This window comes from Bombus huntii, chromosome 2 (assembly GCF_024542735.1).
Source record: "Bombus huntii isolate Logan2020A chromosome 2, iyBomHunt1.1, whole genome shotgun sequence".
Classification (NCBI taxonomy): Eukaryota; Metazoa; Arthropoda; class Insecta; order Hymenoptera; family Apidae; genus Bombus; species Bombus huntii.
The window spans coordinates 18,220,446-18,233,886 of record NC_066239.1 but is presented as its reverse complement, the minus strand read 5'-3'; the positions used below and the strand labels follow the sequence as shown (position 1 = coordinate 18,233,886).

At 39.9% G+C, this 13,441-nt stretch overlaps 1 protein-coding gene across 9 annotated transcripts in view; it reads left to right on the top strand.

Moving 5' to 3' along the window:
* Positions 1-13,441, top strand: part of LOC126874390 (protein expanded-like) — a 122,364-nt gene that overhangs the window by 53,171 nt on the left and 55,752 nt on the right. For 4 of the 9 annotated variants that reach the window (XM_050636366.1, XM_050636403.1, XM_050636414.1 and 1 more), the window contains exon 3: positions 11,152-11,307. In XM_050636366.1, the coding sequence (XP_050492323.1) occupies positions 11,194-11,307 (114 nt within the window). In that variant the 5' untranslated portion in view covers positions 11,152-11,193. Of the gene's footprint in view, positions 1-2,010; positions 2,087-11,151; positions 11,308-13,441 lie in introns of all 9 variants that reach the window. The other 5 variants (XM_050636383.1, XM_050636441.1, XM_050636423.1 and 2 more) reach the window with 2 other exon arrangements.

Below are 13,441 nucleotides of genomic sequence, written 5' to 3'. Positions count from 1 at the left end.
TTACGCAAAGTCACGCGAGAAATTGCTGCTATAGATAGTTACGCTATAAAGATTACAGTTATAAAGTATACGGCAAATATTAAGCGAAAGACCATAGATATCGAATAACATATAGGTCTGTCAGAGTATTTACAATACTGGCGACAAGCATTTCCTGCGTGCTATCATAGGATGCGTTGTTTGCACGACGAGCGCTTCTTGCAGAGCCACGGTTTATGAACGTTCGCAGCTATACAAAGCTACGCGTTCAACGCGCACGTACATACGCACTTCCGCGTTCCCTGTATCCTATCCGGGAGAGCGCGGGTGACTCTTACGATTATCGTCGAAATAAATTCAGTCGTAACCTATGGGTCTTCCTCTTTCTCTTCTTCTTTTGCTTCTTCGTAATTTTCCTCACCTATTCGCTTTACGTTCTCAATAGTATTATCTTATAACTAGCGCATACGCTGTCACGGACGCACAGTTATAGGCAGAATTCACCGTGGTAATGCGTTTTTTGCGAATGTCTTGGAAATTAAATCTGCTTTAATTAATTACTGTCTGGCGCCTTGGCTCGAGCCTGCCTTTACATTTTCCATTCGTCGCCACTCGTCGATTATGCAAAATAACGAAAGATGCTTCGAACGAATGTTATTCAGTTTTCTAAGAACTGTCCTAACAAACGGGAATTAATACGACATTGCGTCAAAGAGAACGAGAGCCGCCCTCTTGCATCCCTTTGTAGTCGTGACAGAAAAATTCCTCGCGCTTCGTAGCGATCAATCTCCTTGTACCGTTAAAACGTAGAAAAGAATTAGTCGATGTCTGCTACAGTTTGCAGGAAAACGGTATCTAACAGTTCAGACGGGCCACTCTGTGTTACAACTCATTTGTGCACACGCGTATAATCGTAACTCAACACGCATATGCATCAAACGTTCTTCGCGTTCCAATAGTTAGGATACCGCTGGAATAATTCTCGCTTGATTTTAACATACGAGTCAGCTGTCACATAGATCGCATTATCATTGGCGATAGTCGTGACAGAACACTTGGCTATTTCGGCAGATATTCATTGCACGACGATATTTTATTGGTCATGGACGACCGTCATGGTCGACGGTGTGCGTTTCTCGCGCGCATTCTTTGTCGCGTCAGAGGCTTCAGTGTCGCGGATCTACCTGCGGTTGGAACGGGGCAATCCGTAGCCGCGATTCCTGTCACGACAATAATAAATTTTCCGTATCAAGCCGTCGCTAAGTAGAAATTATTTTGCAATTAAGAACAGGTTGTTCCACGGATCAAATCGATTACGATCTAATCATCCGTCGTTGCCGTAGCCGCTGCAATTTGCCGTTGAGATTTATTCATAAAACCGTCGATTTATTCGCAAATACGTAAGAGAAGCATTCCAGCGCGACTTAACGAGAATGCTAAACCGCAAGGGCAGGAGATCAGGGACTTTACTGGAATGCGCGGCGAACTGCATGCACGCATGATGCATTCATCGAGCCGTGGGTGGAAGGAGAACGAGAGAGAGAGCGAGAGAGCGAGAGAGAGAGATGACGAGGGAAGAAAGACGGAAGCGCGTAGGACGAATACAGTCGATGCATCTTTTAACGGATTGACTGCTGGCTGAATTTTACGTATCTCATCTACTATGCCAGATAACGTTTATCTTAAACTTTAAAATGAAATTATTTGTAACATCAGGTAGATCGATTAAGTGAAAGCGATTCGTTAACGAAAAGTGGCAGAATTATTATTTTTACCAATGGATATGATTATTGGGTTGTTGCTTCAAGAACGTACGCGAATGTTTCCTTACGTTTAAAATAATAGCAACTTTTTTTTTAAGGAAAAGATGGAAAAGACATATACGGAACTGGTATTAAACGTATTAAACGAGATTATACCAACACTTTGATACTCTTATAGTTAAATGCCCTCTACATACTCTGCATATATCATTATTGTAGCATGAACGATATTGAAAATGTTGTAAATAATACTGTTGGTGCATCACAGGTAATGAGTAAGGCTATGGTTTCAGTGGATGCGTGCTTCGACGAATGAAACACGTGAAGAAAGAAATGCATGCAACGTAAGTACTTATTCTCATAAGAATCTTGTATACTTCATTGTTTTGACGTCATCCATTAGAACGTTAGTTCATGAAAAACACCGTACCTGAGCTAATCTATTGTAACCATGGCCTAATCCTAACAGCATGTATGTGTTCGTTAATGCTCTCCACGGCAAGTCCTTTACGCTATTTTGTCCTCCACCTATGCGTTATCGTTACGAGACAAAAAGAATTTAGAAAAAGATGAGCAAAGCGCGCGCGTGTATAGCAAAGTATTAAAGTAGAACGCGAGCAACTTTCTAAGCTGATTAAACAACACTGTTTGAATTAACGATCAACGTTCGAGTGGACGACTACTTTCGATCGTTTTCCTGTCTGTTTCGTGTTTATCTCTCGTTGTGTTGCTCGATAGCTTCGTTTTACAAAGACAGCGAAAGATGAACGTGTAGAAGCAGGAAGAGGAAAAGTTGGGAAAGCCACATTCCTCTCGTAACGTACGTGTAATTATCTAGCTTATAGAGTTTCGAATGACATAAGAGACGTACTGGTTCTCGTTCTTCAGACGCTAACAGCGATATCGCTAAATGCTTTTAAATTAAATCATTCGTTAGATTAGATCCATCTCGATATAGATGAGCGAGTTTCTCGTGCATTTCGATCTACCATATGTAGAACTTTATTTATCCGAATCTAGATACGTTAGAAAATATCGAGCCATTTCGTACAGTTGAAATTAACACTGTCTGTATGTATTAGCGAGACGTTACAAATCGCAAATCACAAGTTACAAGTTAAAAAGTCACAAGCAGCGTCGAAAAACATCATTGCGTGACTTTAACGAGTTTGGTAACGAAATAAATAAAATTTTACAAGTTATATATTATCTAATTACCTTATTTGACGGGAAATTATGAAATCGTAGAACGGAGATTTACAACGTACAACTTGTAACTTATCGATTTACCTATTAATAAATAACGTTAGCAAACGACAAGTTACAAATTGACACGGATCATATATTTCTATTTTAGAATGTTACAGTCTCACGCGAAACGGGATAATCAGTCGACTTGTAATTTGGCAAGTTTACATGTTTACAAGTCGCTAATTACATGTCGTTAGTATCTATTCATGAATTCTAGCGTAGGTATTATAATAACAAGTTTGATAATAAACCAAATGAAACGTTGACGTAAATTGTACGTATTGAATGCTGATTATCCTATTCGACGTAAGATTGTAAGATTGTCACAAACAAGTCTGTAACCTGTACCTCGTAACTAGTCAATTCTAATATACTACCAATTAGTAAATTATTGGGTGAAACTTCGACTCGGGCCACCACTGTTTTTTAAACTTCTTTTTTCCATTTTCTGATTACTATCATATATACAGGGTGGTTGGTAACTGGTGGTACAAGCGGAAAGGGGGTGATTCTACGCGAAAAAAGAAGTCGAAAATATAGAATAAAAATTTTTCGTTCGAGGCTTTGTTTTCGAGGAAATCGACTTTGAATTAGCGTGCGGTACGTTATAACGGATCTCACTGTAGATCGTTGTCTCGATTAACGTTATTTTTTTAATTTTTAAAATTTTTAAATTTTCAAATTTTCAAATTTTCAAATTTTCAAATTTTCAAATTTTCAAATTTTTAAATTTTTAAATTTTCAAATTTTCAAATTTTCAAATTTTTAAATTTTTAAATTTTCAAATTTTTAAATTTTTAAATTTTCAAATTTTTAAATTTTTAAATTTTCAAATTTTTAAATTTTTAAATTTTTAAATTTTTAAATTTTTAAATTTTTATTCCATATTTTCGACTTTTCTTTGAAATTTAGCCTAGATTCTATCATAGCCGTAATTAAGCAATTGTTGTCATTCAATCTGATTGTAATTGTTCGAGATTTGTGATAGTGAAATTGGGCTGGAGGCGACACAACTGGTCGCCGAACGTAGCCACAGTCACGGGATGGACGTTTTGCCTGACGGAGCTGTGGAGTGGTTGTATGGTTCTCTCTAAAAACGTGGTTGTTGCGGCATACGGCTTCAAGAATGGGCCTAGCCACGTGTGATTCGGAGGTGCCAATATAATGGGACACACGTTGTATTAATAATCAAACTCCAGGCAGAAACTGCCCAGTAACGGCGATTGGAACTTTCTCGGTGCTTCTAACGAGTATTTGACAAACGAACGTAATTGTAAAGAGAGGACAATTTTCATCAGTCTGTTATTCGTGCGATCGCCTTGGAAAGTTACACATCGTGCAATTTATACCGAGCGTCCCAGCAATCGTATTTTGTGCTTAAAAGTATTCGTGGTAAAGTAAAAGTGGATTCGTTATCGAACCCAAGAACGTTATCAATTGCATCTTGCGTGTCTAAACACCACGGTTGTTCGTTAAACTTTGTAAAAGTCATTTTTCGTACCTGTAAATATAATCTCTGTTGTACAAAACGATGGCTAATTCAAACGAAGAATTGTTACGCGCCCTAAATTCGAACGAAAACCCGACGTATCACTCGATGAATATAGACGAAATATAACAGTCTCGAGTCTAGAGTTGCATTGGTTCGAAAGTTACGCGTATTTAAAGTTCCTTGCTCTTAGCCTTAACCTACCATGTACAAGAAAGTTTAGAAAGTACATATGTATCTGGCGTGAAATGGATTTAAGATTGCTACGCAAAACAAAGAAAGAAATGGAAAGAAGATGATGAATTAAGCCTGGTTCACACTGACAGAGTCACGGATAATTGTCCATAGATCAGGCAACGATATCGTCAGCTAATGTACAACAATGTATCTACGTGCGTACATGTTTTTGCGGACAACGTACGCGGATTGACCACGAACACCTGTCTGCGAACAATTGTTCGTCGGTATAGACTATGTTATAGAGTTTACAGTAGCTTAAATAATCTTATACCAGCGACGCGTTGAACGCAAATTACGATGTTATGTTTTCATTAGTATACAATTAGGTCTGGATAAAATTGTATGTACTCGTATACGCGGCCGTATTGAGATGCGATCGTAATGAATCGTTGCTAAATGCCGGGTAACGGTCTGCTAGCTAGAAGACGCTGCCGGGAAGCTACGCAACGAATCGAAGGAAACGATCGATCGGCTAATCACCTCGATAATACGAGACTGTTATTGCTGGTTGGTGATTATTTCCTGCAACGTGTTATTTGGAGATCACTGAAATATCGAGATTCAATGTGTTACGAACGCGCTTGAAAATTGCGCGTGCGTGTCGGATTTTGAAAGAATGCGATATTTGATAGAGTAGATGTTAAAAACGTATGTTAAAAGATAGACAGAGAGGAAGAAGTATAGGAATATCGTGACTTTTAACGTCGATATAAATTACGATACGTAGGTGGAATGATATTTTTCATAAAAATTAGTTTTTTTATAAAATGAGACACGAAGCGCACAGATTTATATATTTTAAAAGTCCGGCTTGAAATAAGTTGACAAAATAGACAAGTATCAAGGATTCGTCTGTAGCGAAACGGCGTAAAAAGTGTGTAAATTTGTTTATTTAAAGAAATTCAGCTTTATATTACATTCACGAATCAGCGAAAACTATTCGAAATAATTATACATCGTTATATTATATTATAGAATAGAACTCTCTCGAGTCGACTACGACTCGCAATCAGCATACGACTTCAGTCCGGATTGACACATTCACTCTCACTCGCCTAACCGGAAATTCGTGAAATTCTGCACATTTCACGGGCGCTGGCTACGATATAAATTCAGTATTTATACATTCGCAAACACGGTTCGCTCCAAATTACCCCAATTTCCAGTCATTTTTCCCAACAGACTTTCCAATTCAGATCTCTAAAAATAACTTCGATAGATTAAAAGCATTTGCATCGAGAGCTCGTACATTTACGCGTATTCTGCTTCGACTCGTAACACCTTTGAAAGAATATTATCAACAGATTTATCTGTCGTCGCATAATAACAGGAAATGATATTGCTTCCTTAGAAAAGATACAACGAGAATACTGAATTCTATTAACGGCGTTGCCGTTTCTGAATTCGCCATTTAGAACAGAGTAATATCTCCTCGCTGTATACCTGTCGCGTCATTCTTAATATCATAACGAAGACAAGATTTTTCAATCTTCCAATAATATCCATCGACTTTATCTTCGTCGCCGTTCAGAAGATTATCCGACGCTTGTTCTCTGTACCCTCGGATAGGTAGGTTGCTAGGTAATTAGATTTGTACGCGCTGAAAAGGACGAGAAGTGGCGAGAGTGCGCAAAACACGGTTACTCATGCCGGTGGAATGTAGTTCACATTGTTTATATACCGCCTCCTACGTGCATGCACGTCGCACTTCGCCGAACGATAAAACCAGTCGCCGCGCCGGCGGCGCGGCGCTCCCGTCGTCGATATCGGTCTCTCTGTGCGTGTGCGCATGCTCCGTCGATCTCCACTTTCATCCCTGCCGATCCGTGCGATCCTTTGCCCTGTTTTCAAATTCGCCATGAGTGGTCACGCTGGCGATCAGGGAAAAAGGTAATCCACCCGCCATTCGAGTACGTTCTTCGATGCGATCGAGATCTGCATACCGATGTCCGACGACGAGTTAATTGCCGGAGATCGGTACCGGCACAAAGATCGCCGGTGTCGCTTGTAAAACATCCTAGATCGTTTGACGTGGCGGTAATAAAAGACTCGTAACGCGTATGGCATTCGTTATAGGATGCCATTTCGAATGGAAGAATCTTATGGTTTGGATAGTCGCCACCTTTGCCTCCGTTGTTTCTTTGCTTCGCGTTTGCTTCGTTATAACGCAAGTATCTTGCGACATTTGCCAGTATACGAAGGCAGTTCGACAAATTTTCGATAGTAACAATTTTAATATTAGATCAGCTTTTATGTGACGCGATCGATCGATTCGTTCAATTGTTTTTAAAAGATATACGAAAACGTAATTATTCCAGAAGCAAGAATTTTTGCAATCTTTAAGTTGTTGTTTTGCATTTTTGCATGTTACTAGCGCGTGTATGTATGTTATAGTTAGTTCCCAGGATAAAGGAGGATGAATTTTAATTACCATGATAAATCAATATGAATATATTAGCGTATCTCGACATTCTGAATCATTTTTTCCTGTACATGCAACCGTCGATCGACCATACTTTCCGAGATATTCGCGAGAAACTGTCGATATCACTACGACGAATTTTGCTTGTAATTTTGTCTTCGTAACAGCGTACGCGTTAGCGTTAGTACATATAAACGAGGGTTGGACGAGCTTAAAGCATCGTGCATAACTGTGCGAGTCCGTAAGGAATGTCTGTTATAACTCGATTAAAAATGACTATCATCGATGTATTGGGATTGAGATAGTCTTCTCAGTCCGGCCACCGCGACGCTTGGGTAATTAGTAATGTATTACAAAAAACATCATATTGATTTTTAGAAAGTGAAGCGTTATATCGATCAGTGCAGCGGAAAGCATAGATAGATAAACGTAGAATTAATATCATATCGTGCTTGATTCGATGCCATCTTGGTGTTCCTTACAAACTGTTTCGCTGCCTCTAATCCTTTCAAAAGCGCAACTTGTCCAAATTACTTAAAACACGTTTGAATCTTCTTGTTTCTCCATACCAACATTCTTACGTAGATAATCTCGCCGAGAAAACGACACGTACAAATATGGAAAACGTTGTAAGAGGAGAAAGTTTGCAGATATAAAAATTGAACATCCATTATAGGTTTATAAATTCGCATACATTAAATAATTCGGCAAGATTCGACAACATTGTACGTAGAAACATGCTACGACCAACAGCGAAAAATCGTTCTATAAGAGCACGTGCTTTCGTACGAGATAACTCGAATTTCCACCTTTTCTCCTCTCTAGATCCGACACTTGGACGTTAGAATATTACCCCACACCCATTTCACCACAGCCATGAATCACGACTCGCAACAAACACGGTTCATCCCCTATCCGCAACTCGAAGCCTCTTCTCGAGCATCGAGCATCGAGCATCCAGAGATCCGTAGGCCTGACGCGCAAAAATTGACTCTCCGTGATTTTCCTTCGAAGTCGGTACACGGGGTCGGTGATCGCGAGGAGAATGCAACAGGGACGCAGGTTGAACGGCTGCGAAATGCATTGGCTATCGGGGTCCAAGAACGGCCGAGAGAGCAACAAGGATACGAGACAGAGAAAAAGAGGGATGGTAGAGAAGGGTAAGAGAGAAAAAGGAGTTTGGAACGGGGATAGGGAGAGGGCGGCAAGAGGGAGAGGCAGAGGGAGAGGCAAAGGGAGAAGGAGAGACCGGCTTTTATAATGGCGCGGCAGTTATACCGGTAAGCGAGTAAATGCATCAACGTGCTGCAAACCGAGAGGCACCTGAGAAAGAGAAATAGACAACTCTGGCTACGAGTACATATATGTATGTATGTACGAGGAAAAGAACGGACCATGAGAAGAGGGTGGTGGGTTATGGCGGGAGGGGGAGGGAAGGGAAGAGGATCGAGGAAAAGGGACAGAACGTGGAGGCTCCTCGGGGTGTGGGCGGATTGCACGCGTCTCTCGGTAATGGATCCCATCGATCATCCCTCCGCGGGTAGATGGTTTCTCCTCCTTTCTGCTCTCTCGCGGATCGTCCATTAGTCAATTTCGTCGATTACCGTGGCGACTTGGTCGAATCATGGGACGACTCCAAAATAACCAAGCCGAGGAGGGGAGAAGAAAAACCGTTTCGAGACGCGGGCTTAGTATATATAATAATAGGGTAGCTGGAACAATGTTGCAAATTGTGTCTTTAAGAGGGATCGTGAAGAATCTGTTGAAATATGGAAATTTAAATTGCGATCTTTTTGTCGGGGTGCTTTTAAACGTTCGTTGTAAGAAGATTACACGGAAATTATTTATAAAGCTGATTCTCCTTTCTGTTGTTCCTCTTGTTCGAGGATCGATAAGTCTTTGGGGAATTCGCGAAGAAACCTATTCCAAGGCGGAAATTGGAATTGCGATTCTTCCAGCAGGATATGTTTAAATATTCGTTGCAAGGAAATTATTGCAAGATTACTCCTTCTTTCTTTGAAGTTTGATAACTTCCTTTTTATTAATTTCTTCCGTTTGTTTTTTTCCTTGGTAATCGAACAAGGCTATATTCCATTGAACAGTATAACGTGTAACAATACCACGTCACACCCGACTTCCCATAGCGTTGCTAGTAATCTCACAATTGACGCGTCCTTAAATCTTAATTAATATCATGTATTTCTCGCGTTTTTGCATATCACCTGTTTTATAAATAAACGCGTAACGATCAGCTAGAATTATCAACAAGCAAAACCGCATACTTCGACGATAGCAAAAAGATACAAATTTATGGAAAAGCAATAACGAATGAAAAATGTAATAACGTTTCGTTAAACTTCGCATATATAAATGTAAGATACATATATAAAATATGAAATATATAATCGCAATGGAATGCTCTCGAGGAGAGGTTCCGTGGAAATCGAAACAATTAATCGGTTCCAGAGGGCTTGAAATTCCACGGTAGATCTGATGCACTCCGCGTGGCATTTTTTTGCACGACTTATTGTCCGGCCGATTTATGAGCGGCGCGAGCGAGACCATCCGTTTCTCGGCTCTCCGTCCATGCGACTTGCCTCTTGTTCCACGGAGATGAAAATAGGGTAATGCCGGGAGCGATTTTGTGATTTACCGTGGACCAACATCCAAAAAGGGATGCAGCACACGTATTGTGCACCGTATGCGGAGGCTTCGCTCTTTTTCTTTTTCTCCTTCGTCTTTTCTCTTTTCTTTTTTCTTCTTCCTCTTCCTCTTCTTTCTCTGCCTTTTCTTTTTCTTCTTCTTCTTCTTCATCCTACTCCTCCTCCTCCTCCTCTTCTTCCTCTTCTTCTTCTTCTTCTTCTTCTTCTTCTTTCTGTCGTTTCTACCGGCTGGAATCTCTGGAAATGCCACTGTGATTTGTGCGACCGGTTACCGTTTCCATTTGCATATCCCTTCGGCTCTTTCGTACATTGTTATCTTCGTTGCCACGTGATTCTTTGCTCTAATAGCCTGACGTCAAGTAATCCCGGTAGTCGTCTTCTCTATTTTCGAAGAACGTTACGGAGGATCTGTTCGGTAATCGGTGACGCTACCTGGCTACTTAATCGATTTTTCATTTCGTATGGTTTGTTGATATCGCCGCTGGTTTTTTTTTGCATGATATTTCGGTTTGATGTCTTTTTAAATATAAGGATAATGCGAGGTTTTCGTGCTACCTTGAAAAAGGATGTGCGAGCAACGTGACATTTGCTTATACAACGATGTCGTTTAAATAGAAGTTTGTAACTTGCAGGGGCTTTCAGAATGATTTGTTAATCGATTTACTCTCGACATTGAAACTCGCTAATTATGTTATGTACTGTACGTATAATTTTTTTAGCGTAATATTAAATTTCTTGCCTGGACACGTGTTCTTTCATACCTCTCAAAATATAGAAAATATTTTTCGTAATCGTAATAGTAAAATATCGAGGATATTAAAGCGTATTTTCTCTTGACAATAATCGTACGTTTGGCTTCTACAAAACTTGTTGTCAACTTATCAGTTATTTTTAACAGACGCATCTTCGAATCTAGCAAGTTGCTTCCGTTCTCAGTTACGCTATCTCATGTAAAATCATTAGAATCACAAAGTAAATTAGAATAAATAAAAATTCGAAAATCAACAAGAACGTGTTCATCCCCTGTGTCTTTCTCCTGTGACCTTCGTACGAAAAACAAACAATGTGACGTGTAGCCTGCATTTAGTACCCCGATAGCTTACGCTTGCCGAAACAGAAGCGCAACGCAGGAGAAAGATATCGTAACGCTAATTGTAAACATATTTAACAAGAAAGCGATAATATGTACTTTTATTTCAGAATCGTTAGGGTACGTTATACCTCGTCGCAGGTTCCGGGGCGGAGGGTTAAAAGTACGCGTTTAGAAATTATTCGATGCTGGCTTGCGATACAAACAACTACGTGAAACCAGCTATCTTTCTTTTTTTACTGATATGATTACAGTGAGGACGCTGGGCGTAGCGGCGACGAAATGAAGCATGCAGCATGCGTGGTAGCGGTGTCACGGCTGCGCGGTCCTGCCTTCAACCCCTGGTGTCCGCCAGCCGCTACCTCGCCGTTCAAGTCCTTCCTGGTGATCCTCTTTACTTCGTCGTTGAGGTGAGTGGTACAACCGAGTTAAATTAATAAACGAGTAAACAGAGGCGAATAATTCATGGCGACAATGCTGCATATTCAGCACGCGATATATGTACATAACCGTTTTCTTCTTGTTCCGTTATACCTGCGTAATTCCGAGTTATTATTATTTTCCACGCAGCTCTCCCGTATTATCTTCCGATGAGAAACGATAACGTCGACGCTGGTAGCTCGTACAGATTCCAAAACGATATTATAATTTTTGTCGGTCTCGAACACGATGCATTTCCTTTATATCTGCGTTTTATATCGGAGAAATGATAGATTTCACGTATGTATTTCTGATCGATTTTACGAATATTATTAATCCATGCGTTTGAATTATTTATGACGCGCGCAGGGTGCTTGTTAGGTTTTCGTACAAATCTTTTACCGTTAAAAACGAAGTAGCAATGGTACAGAAATACGCATAGACTTTCAAATGCTTCGTTCAACAATTATCATAATAACACCAGGGGAAAGAAATTTACGTTAACAGCGAAACTTTGCTTGGATGCGTTGGAAAGAGTAGCATGACGGAAGAGATAAAAATTGTCTTAGTATTATAATATATTAATGTTAACTCTCAATTGATAAGATACAAATTTTTATTCTACGTTTTCGACTTACTTCCGCATGTAGGATCATCTTCTAATCGATTGCCCGTGTTATGCGTATCTGTCTATATCGTACAGATGTCTTAATAGTGTCAATCTTTGTACGCTACAAACAAATTGACGAAGCAAAGAACTAGCATCGTAGTCAGCAGGATTTCTATCGACACAAGCGAATATTCGTTTGTTTAAAGAACATCTCTGGCGATCACGTTACGCTACATTTCGTCGCGCACCAATCGCCAGCAACCTATAGCGTGCGGAAAACTAAAACAACGAGTCGGATTTTTGGAAAAATTCTCGTTCGACGCGTAGCATCTTGTTACGATCGTATTCCGTCCTCTGGCCAGAGCGGAAACGCATAGAACATGCCCGCGAAATACCAGAGTTTATCGGAACATGTGCATCGTACTGTCGAGGACACGCCCGGATTTTCTAATCGTGGAATGCGATTAGTTACATCCGCGACGCGCGTGGGTGTACAAATGCGGAATAACCGATCCGTGAGAGACCCCGACTGTATACTATAGTATAGTTGATATATTAAGGCGTGCGAAGGTACACGCACCTGTCTTGTCCTTCTTAAAAGTCATTTACAACCGGCAGGCTGCGAGACTCGGAAGGAATACCTGGTACTATGTACAATAGAACGTCTAATGGAAAAAGTTTTTGGTTGGTCGATAAATTTGTCGAATAAGTGGTATATATCGGTAAATTTATAATTTATTTCTCGTTAAATATTTTATGGATAAATTGTTTTCTTTTCGCTAGAAATTTATAACGTAAATATCTTTTATTCAATTTTCTCGATATTTTAAGATCATCGATATACGTATATGTGTTACACATATGTTTGTACAATTTTGCTACGACTGCGGTAGTTTCCATATTCTCTCAAATCGACAAACGTGAATCGTACACGTATCTGTTGATAATTTTATCCATTCGTATTAAATATTAGGTTTGATATTTTCGATAAGTTACCATACGATGTTATAAGATTTGTATAGCGAAAAACTTGAGATTCGTTATGTAAATTTTGTTCCGATCTTCTGATTTTCTACTAAAAAGTTGTTAAGGAAGAATGCGTTATAACTCAACTTGTATTTTCACACTGGTGTTTCGTTCCGGTTCACGGTAGAACGCGTGCCCTCGTAAATTTTTCAACGCTCGTGAAAAATGAGTGATCTCGTTTGGAGGCGTGTGTTTACACGAATGACGCACGCGGTATGTATATGCGCGATTCATCATCGTTCCAAAAGAGCTGTGATTGCAATTAAAAGAGTTGTTGCCGATTAAATCTGCCGGAATAAAGGCTCGTTTGATGGTGCGTTTTACTTAACGATTCGTAAGATACACGATTATATCGTGTTTAGGCGTTTAACCGACGACATGACTAATGCTTCTCGCGTAAATAACCACGTGTTAATTTCATTTTTAATCGTCTTTCCTTTCGTCTACCGTCCCCTCCTGCTTTGGTTTATCGTCTATCGAATAAATAG